Source organism: Adiantum capillus-veneris, chromosome 4 (genome assembly GCF_014529385.1).
Source record: "Adiantum capillus-veneris isolate H3 chromosome 4, ASM1452938v2, whole genome shotgun sequence".
In the NCBI taxonomy this organism is placed as follows: domain Eukaryota; kingdom Viridiplantae; phylum Streptophyta; class Polypodiopsida; order Polypodiales; family Pteridaceae; genus Adiantum; species Adiantum capillus-veneris.
This window is the reverse complement of record NC_140934.1, coordinates 29,116,219-29,135,654: the sequence shown is the minus strand read 5'-3', so window position 1 is coordinate 29,135,654 and position 19,436 is coordinate 29,116,219. Positions and strand designations below refer to the sequence as shown.

The following is a 19,436-nucleotide window of genomic DNA, read 5'->3' as shown; positions in this document are numbered from 1 at the left end:
GTGAACCAAGAGGTGAATTTGACTAAGAAGGACCGATCGAGGAAATGCATCTTCAATGGCACACACAGTTTCTGTTGCTTTGAGCAGCAGGGATAGCATCTATTTTGATTTCCTTGGAGCTCACAAATCTGCAAGAAAACACACAAGGATACACTAAGTGCTAGTTGAAATTATTGTGTACATAAAAAAGGTGTAGTTGAGTGGAGTCTTGTGGTGTACCTTACTAGCTCTCCTAATTTGAAAATAGTGTCCCTAACTTTCTTGTCTCGACATATACACATACTTACTGGCAGAATGAACTACAATGTAAATCAGGCAAATGGAAAGTGAGTGATAGTCATACACACAAACTATAGATAGAATAGGGAGTATGAAGGTTACCTGAAGCATCTTGTGCCAATCATGAGACTTCAACCCATACAATTGAACGCTTCCACCCTTCTTTGCTTTTGTGAAAGCTCCCTTTAGCGACCTCATGTATTCTATTGGTGTGCGAATAGAGGCGATGGTACCCTTCACCTTGTCTAATTCTTCTTTTGCTAGCATCCATGGTGCTTTAGGAAGAACAATCTTTTATTTGGGGCATGCCATGGAGTGGCTAAGGCGAGGAGACGTTTTAAAAGCCTCAAATCCTCCCTCTCATCCAAAGAGTCCTTCTTGCCAATAATGTCATCCCATAGTGTTTGGGCTACATTCTTAAATATGTGCATGGGATACAAGAGGTGTTGTATTTTTAAGTCCTTCCAATATGGAAGCCTTAAAAATATGGAATACCTTGACATACCTTTTGGTGCAAGACACGGAGCTGGATTGTTGTTGTGGTGTTCCTCCCAAATGGTTGCCCAATCTGCCATTGTGAGCTTTAGAGGAGCCTTCCCATTTGTTGGAGCCTTGTGCTTGTTATGCCCTTGGGGTAAGAAACGATCGTTGTTTGGATAGATTACCTTGCACAAGGGAATCTGGCCTTTCCGTCACTAACGATGGCCCTCAAGTAGGACATGCATTGTGCCCCGATGTGGACAACCCTACATACATATCATATGGTTAGAGAGATGAGTGAACTAAAGTGAGCTAAAGGGAGAGAGGGAATGAGGGAAAGAGAGATAGAGGACAGGGGGTTACCAGAAATATCTCCAAGCTGAGGATAGTCGTGCATAGTCCACATAAGGATTCCCCTCACTTGAGCCTCTCTCCCCCCTTTGCAAGTGAGACATCGACAACATGAATGCCTCTTCATAACTCCTCCAACTCCTCGATGAGGGGCTCGAGGTAAATGTCAATATTTGACACTTTGTACTTCCCTGGCATAAGCAAGGAAAGAAGTATATTGCCCTTCTTGGTTGTCTCCCATGGTGGAATATTGTAGTTGACGATCACCACAGGCCAAGTGCTCCATGAAGTAGACTTAGTGCCGAAGGGGTTGACACCATCACTTGCTAACCCAAGCCTCAAGTGTAGAGGCTCCAACCCAAACTCTGGCCATTGAGTTTCGATGTGCCTCCATGCAGGTGAATCGGCAGGGACACGCATCATTCCATCATTTGAGCGATGGTTTACATGCCACGCGAGAAGCTCCACGGTAGGCTTGCTTTTAAACATGTGTTGGATGCGAGGAATTAATGAAGAATGTCTTAATACCTTGCGGGGTAGGTGTGCCCCACTCACACATGTCTTGTATCGTGCCTCCCCGCACACAGGACATGAGGTAGCATGTGCATGCTCATTGCGGTATAGCATGCAATTGTTGACGCACGCATGGATGCGCTCATACTCCATTCCAAGTGCAGTGACATACGATCTAGCTCTTTGACGACCTGGAGGCATGTGGTGATCTTTTGGCAACATTTTGCCCATCAAACTACAACAAATATGTGTATTAGTATAATTCCTAAAAGAAGACACCATAAAGAGAGAGGGAGAGAGTATATAAAAGCCACATTCCATACTTACAAAAGTAGTGCATTGACACTTGCATTACTCCAACCGAATTTTGCTTGCAAGTTAAGTACTTCCAACGATGCTCGGAGCACCGAGTATCGTGCACCGTCGTAAAGAGATGTTTGGGCACTCATCATTAATCTATCCTCCATTTTGGCAGCCCATTCAGCGCAGGGTTGACAATCCTCCTCGCACACGCCACGCTCACGAGCTAGTAACTCATCACACATGTCGAACATGTGCTCATCCTCCACCTCAAAGTGCAACGAAGACGCCATAGGAGCCGCCGACGTAGAGCCAACGGGAGGATCACCATGTGGTGCACCCAAATCGCCCAATCACTCTTGCCTCTGCCGTTTGGCCTTGCGCGCCGGTGCACCACCACCGAACACAGACTAATGGAGCACTTCCTCAAGCGACGAGTGAGTCGCATTGCATCTCTCCGAGCACTTTTTCAAGGATGCCAAAGCCCTTTGTTCTCCACGTGCTCCAAAGCAATGCACCAGAGTGATAGCAAAATAGGGAAAGAGGGAGAGAACGAGAGAACGAGAGAGAGAGAGAGAGAGAGAGAGGGAGGGAGATCGAAATAGGGAGAGAAAGAGAGAGAGAGAGAGAGAGAGAGAGAGAGAGAGAGAGAGAGAGAGAGAGAGAGAGAGAGAAATAAGGAAAGAGGGATAGAGAGAGAGAGAGAGAGATAGAGAGAGAGAGAGAGAGAGAGAGAGAGATAAGGAAAGAGGGATAGAGAGAGAGAGAGAGAGAGAGAGAGAGAGAGAGAGAGAGAGAGAGAGAGAGAGAGAGAGGGATAGGGATAGAGAGAGAGAGAGAGAGAAAAAAAAAAGAGAGAGATAGAGAAAGAGAGAGAGTGATAGAGAGAGAGAGAGAGAGAGAGAGAGAGATGGAGATAGAAATAGGGAGAGAAAGAGAGAGAGAGAGATAGGGATAGGGGGGGGAGAGGGAGAGAGAGAGAGAGAGAGAGAGAGAGAGAGAGAGACTCAGTGAGAGAAATAGAGAGATGGAGCTTTCGCTTCGTAGTTCAACTACACGACAAGGAAGGGGAGAGCGAGAGGGATAGAGAGAGAGACTCAGTGAGAGAAATAGAATTACTTATTGCATTACATTAGAATTGTAATGTTACGATCAATTGATCACTTAGACGTTGAATTTAGGTGCATCCAACACAAAATGATGGATACATTTACAAACTTAATATATATATGTGTGTACATATATATCTGTTTATGCATGTATGTAGGCACTAAGTACGGGAGCACAGCATCCGAAGGTTAGACTTCCTCTTGGGTATAGTCCTTTTTTAATCGTGGCGTTGCGGTCATTGATCCACTCATGGATGGATTACCGCAACGTACCTTTGGTTTTACCACGGTTGAGACTGCGATGATATCTAAAGAGGTGCAGTTGACCTTTGGCACTACTAGCCTCTACTTAGGTCTACTAGTATGTATATGTATCTACATGTTTGTGTGCTAATATACTTGTGTACGTATTTATAGATGAGTGAGTAGGGCGGAAAGCTTAATCTTATATTGCTCTTTGTAATGTAGATGTCAGACGACACACCAACTAGTGAGGAGCAGCCAGCTGGCTCTTCTTTTGGTTGGTTCACATCTCAGGTGGGCTCCCACCCAGGGTGGACATCACCTCCAGTGGACCCGAGTCTTGAGTCGGTGAGAACAAGCAAACAACTAAATAATTTTTCTACGTAGTTAACCATAAACCATGAGTGTCATAGGTTTTTTTTTTGGTTATTTGCAGGAATGGACATCCAACACCTACCCTTCTCAGATTCCTCCACCGGTTGTAGATCCTGACTTACAGCGGGCTATCTCTTTACGAGAGCAGTACCTCCTTTCGACGGAGGATTTGTTTGGCCGCTACACTCCACAACAGCTTGCGACCTACGACATTTCTCCGCAGACTACACCATGGGGGAGTCAAGGAGGGACTCCTTACCTACAAAGCCTCGCACCGACGGCACCTCCCTCTACTCTCCCTTCCTATCGTCCTACTCCTATTCCATCGCAGGGTCCTACTCCCCTTGCATCACAGGGTCCTACTCCCATGGCATCACAAGGTCCTACGCCACTCCATTCCACTCCGGCTTCGCCAGAACATCGTCGACGGACTTCCTCTGGCAGTGCGCGTCGACACTCGTCTCAGGGCAACGAGCGCCGTGAGAGACGAAGCGGCAGCGGATCTTGTGGTTTCGCATGTTTTGGTAGTGGCGGGGGAACGGAGTCCCCACTTTCAGAGCGTGCCGCCCCTGACGCAGAGAACGAGGATACTGACGCACCCGTGCCAAACACGCATGGGCTCTACTACAGGGTTAAATATGGCGGGAGGTGGATTTCGGCACAACATAGGGCAAGGCATTTCGATGCCATCTACAAATTCTTATACATTCAACGTATAAGAATTGTTTTATAAAGTTTAAAGACCAACAGCCCGATCATGCACGGTACATTGAGGGCGCTCTGTTAGCTAGATTTCCAAACGCCCCCGATCAACGGCTTTCACAACAATGGTTGGAGGGCTACATAAAGACATTTCTAAAAAACAAGCAGTCCAGTGTGCAGTGTGCAACAGCCAACAAGTCAGAGATCCAGACAGGAGTTACCGCGGTGGCAACATGGCAGACGCGGAATGGGAGTGGGCAATTCAAGAGAAGAGTGATCAAGCTGCGACTGGCTCATCATACAGACAACAACACGAGGCCCACGTAAGACAAACTCCCACGCACTATGGCTCAGGAGGCAAGGGAGCTTGGAAGGATAAATATGTAAGATTATTTGAATTATAACGTCGATCGGTGATTATAAAGATTGTAGTTAATGATTTGGTATTGTTATTACTAACTTAGGAAAATGTCACTCTCTCTCAATCAACCAGAGAGATGGTCAAGTATCGGGAGCAACATACAAAATTTGATACTTGGTATGGTTGTTTAAAAACAACCGCATCTCTCGCGAGCAATTCGACGTGGCGGTTGGACCACCACAAGCGGTAAGTTTAAACAAGTAATTTTGTATCAATTGTTTTGAGATGTGGATAATTGTTTAATTTGGTTTGGGTTTATGTAAAGTCAAAGTGATCCAACATACGTGCCTCTGGACGACGACGAGGATTAGATAAAAAAATGTTTTGTCAAAACTTTCGTGAAGTCCCAATGTGGCACAATGTGTATACAACTATTTACTTTTTATTATAACTTTTTTAAATAGTTGATCTTCTACATTTTTAATTATCAAGGTAAAGTAAATTCAATTTCAGTTCTTTGGTATTTTTTATACTCTTCCAAAAAACAATTGATGTTTTATTATTTTATGCAGGTCAAAAATAAAAGTGCTCATTCGGGCCACCCAAATTTGGGTGGCCCAAATTAGCACCTTTATTTTTGAATTGGCGTGTAGCGGTAATAAGCGCGGTAATAACAGCAAAGGTCACGATAATAGCAGCGGGTATATTGCCGCGACGACTGTTATCGCGCTTATTGCTGAGAAACCACTACCGCGTTCATAGCCACAGTTATTGCCGCCCCCGTAAATTTTTTCTCTCTCCTTTTTCCTTTGTTTTTCCACGGTAATGTTGACGGTTATAGACAACTCCTCTTATAGTGAGAGTTCAAGGCTGGCAGCTTGTCGAATGGAGAGACATATCAGGGTCGCTATAGCTCATCATGGGCTGAACCTGGGGGGGGGGGGGGGGAGAGAGAGAGAGAGAGAGAGAGAGAGAGAGAGAGAGAGAGAGAGAGAGAGAGAGAGAGAGAGAGAGAGAGAGAGTCCAAACCTTCACCATACACTTGTCACCTTTTGCATGCGCATGCGCCACCATCCACCGCTCAGAGTTTCCATCCAACTGGAGTTCTAGAGCTGAGACCTTTTTACAGAGAGTGCGTGAGGAGACTCTGTGTTTATTCTCGTCTTCTTTTTATTTTCAAAAAGATTCTCTCTCTCTCTCTCTCTCTCTCTCTCTCTCTCTCTCTCTCTCTCTCTCTCTCTCTCTCTCTCAAAACTGAGCTCTGTTTTGGGAGTACAGTTCAAGGCATGTCCATGCAAAGGACACCTCTATGCATGATATGCAACTCTATTACGATATGAGAAGTTGCACGTTCTCTCTTTGTGCACATTGGCCCTTGAAATCTCTCTCTCTGTGTGTGTGTGTGTGTGTGTGTGTGTGTGTGTGTGTGTGTGTGTGTGTGTGTGTGTGCGCTGCATGTAGGCCAAGCTATGGCGTCTTTGCGAAGATTGCCATGATTGTGGATAGCCAGCCTCCTGCTCGCATTAGCCTTCTGTTGATGGCCAGTCAGCCTCTTGCTCATATGAGCCTCCTGCTTGCACCTTTTCCATCGATGTTGCCTGCTGACCTCCCTTGGTACACAACCTTGGACAATATGTGGTGCCTTAGAATCTTAGAATCTCTAGACAAATTAATGAATTACTTGAAAGAAGAGCGATAGGGGGTATCAACTGAAATTTATTCGAAAAAGAGAGAGAATCTGCGTTGAAGCGAGGCGCAGGACAACAGACAAGGAAGGGAGGTATGCAAGTCCAGGAGGTGGGTAGCGAAAGCGTGGCGTGCAAGTGGTGTGCGATGGTAGCAAGAGCAGGAGCGCTCGTCGACACTGTTGGAACATGCAACACGGGAAGCAAGGCTGAGGTGCAGGGGAGCAAGAGTTTTTTTTTAATGACAAGAAAACGATGTGGCAAGCGCCGCTTGAAAGGAGCTTATGTGGCTACGTTAGTTATGAGAGAAGCATTCCTAAAGCTAGCGCGCGTTCGAGTTTGTTGTGCTTAAATTTAAATTAAAGAGTCCCTTGAGTTTTGAAGTTGGAAATTCCAAACCAAGGAGAACCTATTGAGATTTCGCAAGATAAAAGCGAGGTAGAGTGATTAGAGCACCCACATCGTGAGGGTGAATTCATCTAGAATCTGAGTCAATGCTCAATTTGAAAAATTGGAAGATGGTGGATTTTTCTATTTTTGAAAATAGAAAGCCCATAAAGAAATAATAGCCCCCCAAATCCCCCTCCCCCCCCCTCTCTCTCTCTCTCTCTCTCTCTCTCTCTCTCTCTCTCTCTCTCTCTCTCTCTCTCTGTGCACTAGACGATAGTGGAAGGGAGTCGCCCTTTTGTGTCCTGTGTTGAAGCCTCTCTCTCTCTCAGCGTCGAAGGAGGAAGTTCGTAGGAGCCTCTCTCTCTCTCTCTCTCTCTCTCTCTCTCTCTCTCTCTCTCTCTCTCTCTCTCTCTCTCTCTCTCTCTCTCTCTCTCTCTCTCTGTGCGTCGCAAGAGGAGGTTCCTAAGAGCCTCTGTGTGTGTACACGGACAAGCGATCTGTCACGTTTCGCTGATGGCCATGGTTGAGTCGCTGTCTGCAACTGTGTTCGTGTGTCTCACACACCGACAACCCAAGGAAATGCCGCGTTAGTGGCATATTGATTGAGACTAATACTAAACTTTTAATATTTCTAACTCTTCGTCTGTGAAAAAAATTAAATCGGGAAGTTGCCTCTAGCCCATACAGACAAAGAGTTAGTAATATTAGTGAGTAGGTGTTACAAATTATAGAGCTCCAAAGTATGTGATACTATGATTTGCTTGAGCCTCCTCTCCTAACCACCATAGCAACGCCTCAAGGTACTTCAAATCTCTTGCCTGCAATTAAAAAAAATGCTTCTATGTCTATCACCAACAACAGGACTTTCTGTAGTGCGTTGATGGAGGCCAACGCATAGCTTGACAGTGCCGCTCTCCCCACCTGGCCTGAGCATCACCTTCGCCCCTGGAACAACCAGCTCTTCTTGCCTTCCCTACCTTCGTCCCTAGCTCGTCACGTCGCCCCTTCCCTTTCTTTCAGTTTTGCAAGCATCATGGCAGATTCTTCTTAATACTTGATTTTTTAGAAATGATAAGCACATTATAATAGAGCTCCAAAGTATGTGGTACTATGATTTGCTTGAGCCTCCTCGCCTAACCACCATAGAAACGCTCAAGGTGATTCAAATCTCTCGCTTGCAATTAAAAAAAATGCTTCTAGTCTGTCGTAGGGAGGACTTTCTTCAGCGCGTTGATGGAGGCCAAAGCATAGCCTAATAACACCGCTCTCCCCACTTGACCTGAGCGCCACCTTCGCACCTGGAACGATTAGCTTTTCATGCATTCCCTACCTTGGTACCTGGCTCATCATGTCGCCCCTTCCCTTTCTTTCAGTTTTGCAAGCATCATGGAAGATTCTTGTTAATACTTGATTTTTTAGAAACGGTACGCACATACGTAAATCGATCGCCCAAATTACATACCGGCTAAGCTTAAATTAAATCCTATTACTTCCAAAGATCCCCTTGGATATTCGTACCCTTGCCACATCAGCTCCCCTCACACAAAAAATTCCACATCGGACCCTCGTGTCCCCTCTGCTCCCGCTACTCTGTCGTCCTCCCTCGTCACGCTTCTCTGTCGTCTCTGCCTCACCCCCCTGCTTTTGCCTCGGTCCTCTCTTACCTCTCCACGCCTGAAACATGAGAAACACAGAGAGAGAAAGAGTCTGCACAGACAGTCTACGACACCTAGGTGCATTTCGCGCGGCATCTCTCTGCGTGGAGGCTATTCTGGTTTCTGAAGGACAAACCTCACATACCTCCACACACACACACACACATAGAGAGAGAGAGAGAGGCATGCCCCAATCTCATCTGCCTCCGTTGTTCCTCTGCATACCCAAGGAAGGCGAGAGAGAGAGAGAGAGAGAGAGAGAGAGAGAGAGAGAGAGAGGCGGTTAGGAGGGGAAGGGCATGGCTCCCATATGGCCCAATTGGAAGTCGCCAAAGAGAGAGAGAACACGGTTTGTATAGCCCCACATGGACCGGCCCCTCCTTGCCACTTGCAACGCATCTCCGGCTACTCCTTTTCCTTCACCAAAACTGTGAGCATCGTTGTCAAATTCACCCTCTCCATTATTTTTCAAAAATCGACCACCCATACTACATACTGGCTACACTTAAATTAAATCCTATTACTTCCTAAGATCCCTTCGGATATTCGTACCCCTTCCACGTCAGCTCCCCTCACACAAAAAATTCCACGCCGGACCCTCGTGTCCCCTCTGCTCTCACTGCTCTATCGTCCCCCCTCGTCACACTCCTCTGTCGTCTCTACCTAAGCCCCCTGCTTTTGCCTCAATCCCCTCTTGCCTCTTCGTGCCTGAAACATGAGAGACACTGAGAAATAGTCTGCATAGACAGTCTACGACGCCTGGCTGCAGTCTGCGCGACATCTCTTTGCACCTAGGCTATTCTGGTCTCTGCAGGACAAACCTCACAAACCTCTCTCTCTCTCTCTCTCTCTATATATATATATATATATATATAGAGAGAGAGAGAGAGAGAGAGAGAGGGGCGGTTAGGAGGGGAGGGGCATGGCCCCCATATGGCCCAACTGAAAGTCGCGAGAGAGAGACAGAGAGAGAGAACGCGGTTTGCACACCCCCACATGGCCCCGCCCCTCCTTGCCACCTGCAACGCATCTCCTGTTACTCCTTTTGCCTTCACCAAAACTGTGAGCATCGTCATCAAATTCAGCCTCTCCACTATTTTTCAAAAAACCATGGTTCCCCTTTCCTGCATCATATTCGCCTCCCTTCCTGCTTCGTTCCCACCACCTTCACCTCCTGCTTCGAGGCTGCTTTTGTTTGATGCCGACTCTGCCTCCCGGATCATCACAGCCATCTCCTCATACCCCCTTCCCCTTCAGTTTTTTTCCCTTTTCAGTGTCGGCGCAAGCATCATACTTGATTCCGTTTTGTTTCTTTTTTTTTTTAAATCGTAGGGACATACTAGCTACACTGAAATTGAATCCTATTACTTCCTAAGATCCCCTCGGATATTCGTACCCCTTCCACGCTAGCTCCCCTCACACAAAAAAAAAATCCACATCGGACCTTCGTATCCCCTCTGCTCCCGCTTCTCTGTGGTCCTCCCTCGTCACGCTCCCCTGTCGTCTCTGCCTCGGTCCCCTCTTGCCTCTCCGCGCCTGAAACATGAGAGACAAAGAAAGAGTCTGCACATACAGTCTACGACACCTGGCTGCAATCTGCGCAACATCTCTCTGCGTGTGCAAGCTATTCTGGTCTCTGCAGGACAAACCTCACAGACCTCTATACACACACACACACACACACACACACACACACACACACATAGATAGATAGATAGATAGATAGTTCTATTATCATCCTTGGCGGTCAAATATGACCTATGGGACCAAATGAACATGTCATATGGTGTGACTGGAGGTCATAAGTGACTCGATGCTAAAAAATGGCTGAAATGAGCGTCGCAATAGAGAGTCTACATCGTGGTTGGGAGAGAAAGGTATGTAGGGAGAGCTCATGGCTGAATATATGGGGAAAAGAGAACCTAATGTGGTCAAAAGCTGACACTCAAGTAGTGTGTGGTACTCACTCTCTCGCACTTGACGAGGGCATAAGGTGCAAAGTCGATGAGACTCCTTGCTGGTGCCCCAACGTCCCGTCTCACAGCGTAGAGAATTGGAGCTAAGACGAATAGAGGCAATGGTGCGGATCGCACTCAATGGGATGGGCTCAAGGATGTAGGGATGGGTTCGGTTACCGCGCTTGGAGAAGAAGAGAGAATTGTAGTTTGGGGCAATGTGTGTGGTGTAATGGCTAAAGCGAGAACCTCCGAATTTCTCCCAAGCTGTGATACATTGGCATTGTAAGAAGGCCTTATTAACTTGGGATTCGATCGACGCATCCTTGACCAAGTGACATGCATCCCATCTTCCAAACCATTTCTTGATGTCAAGCATCAACCCCTAACTTAGTATTTTGCTCTTGCATGTCTTTTGGACCTTTTGACTTGCTTCATATGCGATTATAGGAAGTCGATACAAAGGGCTACGTTGTGTCTTAAGCATGTAATCCACAACCCTTTGCATGCCCAAGACCTCAATGGGAATCGATCCGGCCTCAAGAAGTAAGAGCATGTAGGGTGTTTGTGTCTTGACTTGAAGAAAGTTGGTGACAAAACGCTTTTGGACATTCTCAAACTCTTTCCAAGTAGACTTCCCAATGCTACCACCCCACACCTCCACTCCATAAAGAAGCACCGGTGTCACCAATGTGTCAAAGAGGTACTTTTTGAGAGCCCAACACTTGATCTCTCCAGCATTGCACATGTTCTCAAATGCATAATAAGCCCTCTTTCCGGCTTCCAAGCAACGCATTGCGCAATCCTTCCATCTATGATTGGATGGAACCTCAAGCCCAAGGTACTTGAAGCTATCTACCACTTCAAGTTGCTCATTGTTGTATACAATGCATGGATTTTCATCATTGAGGGTCTTTACAAGCATAACCTGCTATGTAGACAAAAGCGTTCCAAGACACTCATAAGCTTTTGTACATCTTCTAAGGTATGTGCCAAGAGCACTACATCATCGACATAAAGCAAAAGTATGATCATCGCATTTCCAATCTTAACCTCTTCTATGCCTTCTTGTTGCATAAAATCAAGAACCATGCATTCCAATTCATCAATGAGTAGCCCAAAGAGGGTTGGGGAAAGTGGGCATCATTGTTTGACACCAATGGTGCTTGCAAAAAATTCTGAAATTCCATCTCCCATATGTAGTCGACATATCACTTTTTGGTAGATGCGAAAGACTGCATGCATAAATTCTCTTGGCACTTGAAGGCTTTGCATACGTCTCCACTTCCTCGTGGTACCATGTCAAGAGCTTTCTTGAAATCCACAAAGCAACAATACAACTTTTTTCCTTTCAATCGAGACGCTTCCACTCGAAGAGTGACAAGGTGATAAATAGTGCTATGATGCTTTCGAAAACCTGCTTGGCCTAGTGCATGTTTGCCGTTCTTTTTAGCCCATTCACTTATTTTGATCTCCATGATACATCCAAATAACTTTGCCATCAAAGAACCAACCATTATAGTGCGATAGTTGTTCACATTGTTTACATCTCCTCCTTTGTGCAAAGGTTTGATCCAATTTTCACTCCAATCATGAGGCATGCCATGCTGAAGTGCAAGGTTTAACATATTGCATATCCAATATCGTGTTTTCTTGCTTGTCTATTTAATCATTTCAGCCTTGACACCTTGAAGGTCCCCTGCCTTGCGGGTAGCAAGTTTCTCAAGCGCACAACATACATCTTCAATGGTAAAGAAGGGAGGCATAAACGAAAGGGAGCTACAACACTCCATCTTATCAACATTTGGTTGCTTATAGAGGTTCTTGCAATGCATATACATATCCTCAAGAGTCAAGTCACCAAAGCTCTCAACACGCTTGCCTTTTAGAGCATGCCAAAACTTGCCACATGCATGTGCTTTCTCTTGCGCTAAAAGAAGTTGTTTTTTTGACTTCCCACCTTCTCCTCTTTTTTTGAACAAGTGCTTTGTATGTGTGTGAATGTTCCAAGTAGCCTTCCTTGTCTTTGCTTGCATCCAACCTTATTCCATGTCGAACCATTTCTTCTTGGTGCTACCTTTCTTAGAACTTTTGCAAGACATGTGTTTCACTGAAAGCATTCCCTCGCACAAGAGCAAATTACTTCTTTGAAAACTTTTCACTTGCATTCTAATGTTGGGATCTGTTGATGCTCTGTCATGCTCGTTTGAAGTCTAGACGTAGGTACGAATGATTCACATCATGATTGGAGGTTACATGCTCGGGTCTTTTACCACACTTGAGGTCAATACATAGCTTCTTATGGTCCAATTCCGGATTCCATTCACCAAGTGTAAAGCTTTGTATGCATTCTAGAGTGGCTTCCGAAAACAACATATAGTCGATCACACTATCACCATTGTGCTTTCTACATGTAAAGTCATTGGTGCCTTGCCATAAAGATACACCATTTGCAATGAGCATTCCAGTACTATTGCACATATGTAGAAGTGACTTTCCATAGTGATCCAATTCTTTTGCATCATTAGAACTTCGATTATATATGTATGAGTCATCCATTCTTCTTGAGACATGCGGCATGTCAACTTGTTGTGTGTCGTGTTGTAACCTATTTGTGCGAGCATTCATGTCTCCAAAGACAATGACTTCACCTTGGTCCTTGTAATGAGCAATGTCTTCCTCTAGTTCAACAAAGGGCTGATCTCTATCCATAACCAAGTGAGCATAAACGTTGGAGTCATAGTGAGGAATGTAGCAATCAACCACAAACATGACTTGACCATTGGGTGGGCTGATTTTCAGCCATAAGTAGTGTTTATACTTATCTTCTTTGACAATGGAAACATCTTTCAAACCCTTTTTGATCATACATGCTCTGCCTCCTTGGCCTCTACGTTGCTTTGCATTTTTGTTCCACATCAAAGAATGCACATCATATTTGTCAAATCCAAGAATTCGTTGCGCATCATGCTCCCATGTTTTGACAAGAAGTATCACATCAGAGTCATTGGTAAGCTCATCAATGCCAATTCCCGCATTCCATGGATAGCCGTTACAATTCCAAAGCTTATTCGCAAGTGTGATTTGGTCTCATAGATCATGTGTCCCTATTTGTTGGGTGGACTTGCATCCTCCTCAAGTGACTTTTCTTCTTGAGAAGACACCTTGACCTTCTTGGTTCTTTCCTCATATGCTTTGCGACGTACATTTTGTTGCATAAGAGTGCAATCCTCATATACATTACAACCCGTTCCTTTGAGGTAGATCCAACTATTGTCAAGGATGATCTTTCTCTTTACCTCATCAGCCATGGTACATATAATAGGTCTTTCTCCCGAGCGAGGGACTCCTTGTTTTCCAACTCGATGTGCACCATGGGCCAGGATTCCAGACATGCCAAAGTGTGTAGCAAAAAACTCTTCAATAGCAACCGCAAGAGATTGGGGTGTTTCCATGCTTTCCTCCTTAATTCCACGAATAACGATGTTCTTTGAGCATTTTTGCCGTTCTTGCAATTCTTGAGTGTCCACATCCTCTACATTCTTTGCTTGGACAACGGCTTGCATGAGAGAGAGAGAGAGAGAGAGAGAGAGAGAGAGAGAGAGAGACGTCCCAATCTCGTCTGCCTCCGTTGCTCCCCTGCAGACCCAAGGAAGAGAGAGAGAGAGAGAGAGAGAGAGAGAGAGAGAGAGAGAGAGAGAGGCGGTTAGGAGGGGAGGGGCATGGCCCCCATATGGCCCAATTGGAAGTCGTTAGAGAGAGAGAGAGAGAGAGAGAGAGAGAGAGAGAGGTTGCAAACCCCCACATGGCCCCGCCCCTCCTTGTCACTTGCAGCACGTCTCGAGCTACTCCTTTTCCTTCACCAAAACTGTGAGCATCGTCGTCAAATTCAGCCTCTCCTCTATTTTTCGAAAATCTACCACCCATATTATTTGGTATTTTTTTTTAAAAAAAAATTGCAGAATACGAAATATTCTTTCCCAAAGGTTTCTAAGGTTCGCGTATGGAGTGTGACGAGGGGCGGCAGCGTGGAGATGGAAGGCTAGGACCTCATGAGCGCTCAGCGATCAGAAGCAATATGGAGAGGGAGGCCCTGGCAGCCTTGAAACATGCAACACCAGCAAACCCTTGGCGCCATCCTTGAAAATCTTGAGGAGGCTTGAGAAGACTGGCTGCCAACAGGAGCAGAAGCAAGGAGAGCTCGGAGCATGAGAGGCTACAAGAGGGATGCAGGAAGGTGGGGAGATCCTCATGTACGGGAAGACATTTTCTGAGACAGAGAGAGAGAGAGAGAGAGAGAGAGAGAGAGAGAGAGAGAGAGAGAGAGAGAGAGAATCAGCCGCAGTCCAACTCCAACCTCAACTCCTCAGAATGCAGAATCTCCACAATTCTCTTCCATGCTCGAAAACATGTCGGCGCTCAAAATCATGGTTCCCATGCAGAGACCGCCAGCATCAAACTTTTATTTTTACAGTCTCTGTCCCCAGCATCTTTTAAAGATTTGCCTTCACACGACTTTATTTGATTCGTGGGCACATACTCGTGTTCCTGTACTCTCGCATTGCATGCATGCATTGATTTTAGATGATTAATGACCTTATCCCTACATGTTCTCTTCTTGCAGGAATTCATGCAAGTTACCCATTCACAAGTTTATGCTTCAATCAATTTGGTCTCTTATTCTTCGAGAATACATCGCAGATCTCTGTCTATAGGCAAACAGCATCGTGACAAGGTAAGGCATTGCAAACGATTTTGCTTCGCCCTTCATAATTAGTTTTAATGATTTGAGAGCTCACATGGAGTAATTTAATTGTTTTACATGCCTACAATCTCTTTTGCTACAAGGCATTAAGACGAGACAGTTTAGTGAGTGAACAACAAAGCTATTTAAATAGAAAGTTATTGTGTTCTGCATATCCAGTTCGATCCCTTGCCCCACTTACCAAAGAAGAGGAATATGAATGTTTTGCAGATGTACAGGTAGATATATAGTTCAATCTAAACTTCTTTTTGCTCATCTATTTGTGAGTGATAGCCACCCTTTGCGGCAATCAAAAACCTTAACTTTATTTTTGTCTTCTAGGACCTTATTGCTCTTGAAAAGAAGAAAACTGAATTAGAGGGCAAGCTTGGTCAAGTTCCAAGCTACGAGGAATGGGCAGCTCATGGAGGGTGCTGTGTTTGTCACTTATATGCAAGGTAGATTAGATTGATGTCTCTTCTACAAATTTTTAGTGCACTTATCTTTTTCAGCTTTGGGTGTTCAGAGTTATCATGAAATGATATCTCTTTTATCTATCTAAGGGTTGGAAAAGCACGGGCAGCGAGAAGGAAGATGATAGCTGCTAATCTACCGTTGGTTTCCTTTGTGGCTAAGGAGTTCCATGGTCGTGGACTTTCTCACCAAGAGCTATGTCAGGTACATGATTTGTGCTTGGATATACTTCTTTTAAAGGATCCATTGTCCTCCTTTTTGCTACTTAATGAGTAGGTCAACAATTTTCACTTTTGCATCCATAGAAGTTTGGTCTGAATGTAAATACTTTGTTGGCTACACAGGAAGGTGCAAAGGGATTGATGAAAAGTACCGAGAAGTTTGATATATCACATAATACCAAGTTCTCTACATATTCATACTTTTGGATTCGTGAGGTACACTATTACGATGCTTCAAACGAATTTTTAATTTACTTTTTGTGTCACATCTTCATGCATTGTAGCATTGTTGGCTTATGTTGAGATGTTGAGTATGTAACTTTTGCTCTGGATGAGGCAAGGCCTCAAGGTTCCTGTGGAGTCCAAGACAACAATTGGGGATAAAACTACAACCTTGTATTGAACAAATAAAGTCTCATCAATTGGCATTTTTCACACAAAAAGGTTTGCAGCATGTACATGAGGTATTATGTGGAGGACATATGATATCGTGTTAGACTACCACTATAGGAGAATCATGCAGAGTAGTAGGAGTTTTCTTCTTGGGAGAAGATTTAGATACTGTATGAAAAGTAGATGTAGTAGTATAGTCAGGAGAGTATGATGGAGAAGAGATAGAGACATTCTTGCTTTTGTTAATCAGAGAAAGTTCTTTTTCCTGGCCCTTGCTCTTGGAAGGCCGTTTCTCCTTATCAGGAGATCCCTCGTGCGTTTTGGCTCCTCCTTCCACACCATCCTCCTGTGGGTTGCTTCCATCGATAACATTTTCGTGATGCCCATCGACATCCATTCCTTGCAGCTTCTTGATTCTGTCCAAAACATTTGGACAACCGACAAGGAAATAAGCTGATGCAATTCCGCGAGTTGAGCTCGCACTTGCTGAAGTTCATCTCCAGCGATTCTTCCGTGGCTCGTCATGGTTTGTCCCGTTCCTTCCCAGAATCGTCCTCCTTTGCAGAGATAGAGAGGAATCCGAGCTCAGATACCATTGTCACAAACTGGAGTGCACACGAATAATCAACAAGTTGAAAATAAATAATCTTTCAACGAAAAGAGTTGAAGGAGAAGATCGATGTCACAAACTGATGATGTGGCAGTGCCCACACACAGACGCATGCTGACGTGACAGCCAGTACGGACGCTCGGATAATGCGCTGATAGACTAACGTGGCTGTACGGATTTCTGCGATACGTGCTGACTGTGCCGACGTGGTGGCAACGTACGGATTTTTCGCTTTTTGTGTTGACAACAGTGTACGGATCTCCGCAAATTACGCTGGCAGCTTTTGGGGGTGTTTGCTTTTGATTTTAAATGCTTTTGGGGCTCTGCTTTTAGCAACCCTTGTAACTCTTTATAGGTGGCCTTAGGAGCTTACTCTGCAGAGCATCTGGACGCAGAGTCTGAGAGCAAACACCTGCGGCCTAAGTTGTACTTTGCACAAAGATTAGTATAAAAATAAATACCGAAAGGGGCGCTAGTCTTTGGGGCCAATATCCCTTGGCACGGAACTACACCGGGCCGTGTTGACTCTTGCGATCTGTGAATAAATCTGAAGTGAATCTCTGCTTTGTTGCGATAGAATCTTGACTTAGGATGTCCAAGTTTGTTACAATGGTATCAGAGCACGATCGATTAGTCGACTTCTTCTGCATCCACTGAGGCAGGAGGAGACCACGCAGAAGATTTAAACGAATTAATAGAGTAAGAGTACGGGCCACCACAGCCTACTCAGTATGAACTTCAAGAGATGCAGCGTCGACAACAAGTTGACGAGTGCACGAAGCAGATGATTCAGTTTGCGAAAGACCCTCAGTTTGCAAATTTTTTGTCTCAGCAATCCATCGTTGAAGTGCACACTCAATGGCATAAAGCCAACGAACCACCATTCAAACCGGCAATCAAGAAACCCCCTTCTCCAAGGATGTCTACAGAACAAGAACTTCAAGAGGTGGTTCAGACTTAGATCAGTTAGCTTTTGGATACGAGGAATAAATCCAAAAAGCAATTGAAAAAAGCGCAAGAAGGGGATTGATTACCGTGGTTATTTGGGCCGTCAATCTTCTTTTGCATCTGCAAGAAAGCAGAAGAAGCGTGTACGCTTTGAAGGACTACCCAATTCTTCTTCTTCCTCTTCTTCTGACAGATCTTTTAACTCTTCTGACTCAAGCGAGGAGGACAGAAAGGGCAAAAAGAAAAGCAAAATGCAAAGTTTCGGAAAGGACAAGAAAAAGGCAAAGAAACTCAGATTCCGCCCAGTCTGTGATAGCTCTATGGAGGAGTCATCCTCTGACAGTTTGGACTTTGATGACCATATGTTTTATGCAAAGAAGAAGCACCTCTACAGAGCCAATCAATATGACTTCCTCGAGGACAAGAGCAACAAAACAAAAGAATTTAAAGAAGGTGGACAATCGTTAAAATCTGAATCCTTTTCTGGATTCTGGGATGCTCCGAGGGCTTTGGCCTTCATCCAGCAGTTTGACATAGCCTTCTCTAGAGGGCACTACTCAGAGCACTCCAAGATTAGGAAGGCTACATCTTTTCTCAAAGGAAATGCTCGAACATGGTGGTCCACCCTTCTTTTGAGGAAAGAAGCTCCAGTCAAGTGGTTGAAATTCAAAAGGCTCTTTATGTCTTCTTGGCTGACCCGGGAGTACGAACGGGATGTAAGAACCGCTTGGAACCATCCTCGGATGACCAAAGGAGATTCTTTGGACGCTTATTGCGAGAGGTTTTGGGACTCTTTTCTACCAACCTCTTCATTTAAGCAGGTCACCTTTAAGGAACAGATTGAGCGGTTTTGTTGCGGACTCTCTACATAGATCCGCGAGACTACTGCCTTGAACAAAAGTCGAATTCTATCCAAGAATTAATGGGTCATGCGAAACGGGGTTTCTCGATACGTTTGGGGAATTTGACTTACCCCACTGATGAGATCTCGACTCAGAGGACCAGATAGACCTCTAACAATGAAAGTAGAAAGAAAAAGAGTTTTCAAGAAAAGCAGATACATGACCCCGACCGACTCTTCGAGAAAGGGCTAACTATATCAAAGAGGGGAAGTGTTTTGGTTGCGGGGAACAAGGGCATATCTCCGCAAAGTGCCCCAAAAAGGCACAACAAGGACAGACTGAAGACAGGCCAGAGAGTTCTAGAGCAACAGAGGAACGTGGCAGAAAAGGCAAGATGAAAGCATGACTGGTACCAGATTGCATGGGTACTGACCCAAGCCAGATAGATGAAAGTACAGAACTTTGCCGAGCTTAGGGCAAAGTAAAAGATCAAGAAGCCCTTATCTTCTTCGATGAAGGAGCCAACTTCATTTCACCTGAATTGGCGGTGCGGCTCGAGATTACACCCGACAAGATGGGACCACTAACAGAGGCAGCTCTAGCGACGCCCGGACGGGACATAGCCATTACGCCCATCATTGGCAAACTTCGTTTGCATTGTCAGGGGTATTTAGGGCATGAGGAATTTTACATCATGCCTTTGGAAGGGTGTGACGTCCTCTTAGGAGTCCGTGGGTACCATAAGAACAACGCCGTGGTCGACTATCGGGCTAAGAAAGCGACTTTGACTAATGAAAAGGACGAAA

At 45.1% G+C, this 19,436-nt stretch overlaps 1 protein-coding gene across 16 annotated transcripts in view; it reads left to right on the top strand.

Annotated features, from left to right (window-relative positions):
• Window positions 1-14,383: 14,383 nt before the first annotated feature.
• The window catches only part of LOC147458929 (RNA polymerase sigma factor sigF, chloroplastic-like), an 88,770-nt gene continuing 83,717 nt past the window's right edge, over window positions 14,384-19,436 (top strand). For 6 of the 16 annotated variants that reach the window (XR_015187818.1, XR_015187819.1, XR_015187820.1 and 3 more), the window contains exons 1-6: window positions 14,388-14,651; window positions 15,023-15,133; window positions 15,247-15,381; window positions 15,485-15,600; window positions 15,706-15,820; window positions 15,961-16,053. Coding sequence is in view for 6 of the 16 variants with exons in the window: in XM_086510348.1 (XP_086366474.1) it covers window positions 14,607-14,651; window positions 15,023-15,133; window positions 15,247-15,381; window positions 15,485-15,600; window positions 15,706-15,820; window positions 15,961-16,053 (615 nt within the window). In the remaining 10 variants the exon portion in view is untranslated. Of the gene's footprint in view, window positions 14,652-15,022; window positions 15,134-15,246; window positions 15,382-15,484; window positions 15,601-15,705; window positions 15,821-15,960; window positions 16,054-19,436 lie in introns of all 16 variants that reach the window. The other 10 variants (XR_015187815.1, XR_015187816.1, XR_015187814.1 and 7 more) reach the window with 6 other exon arrangements.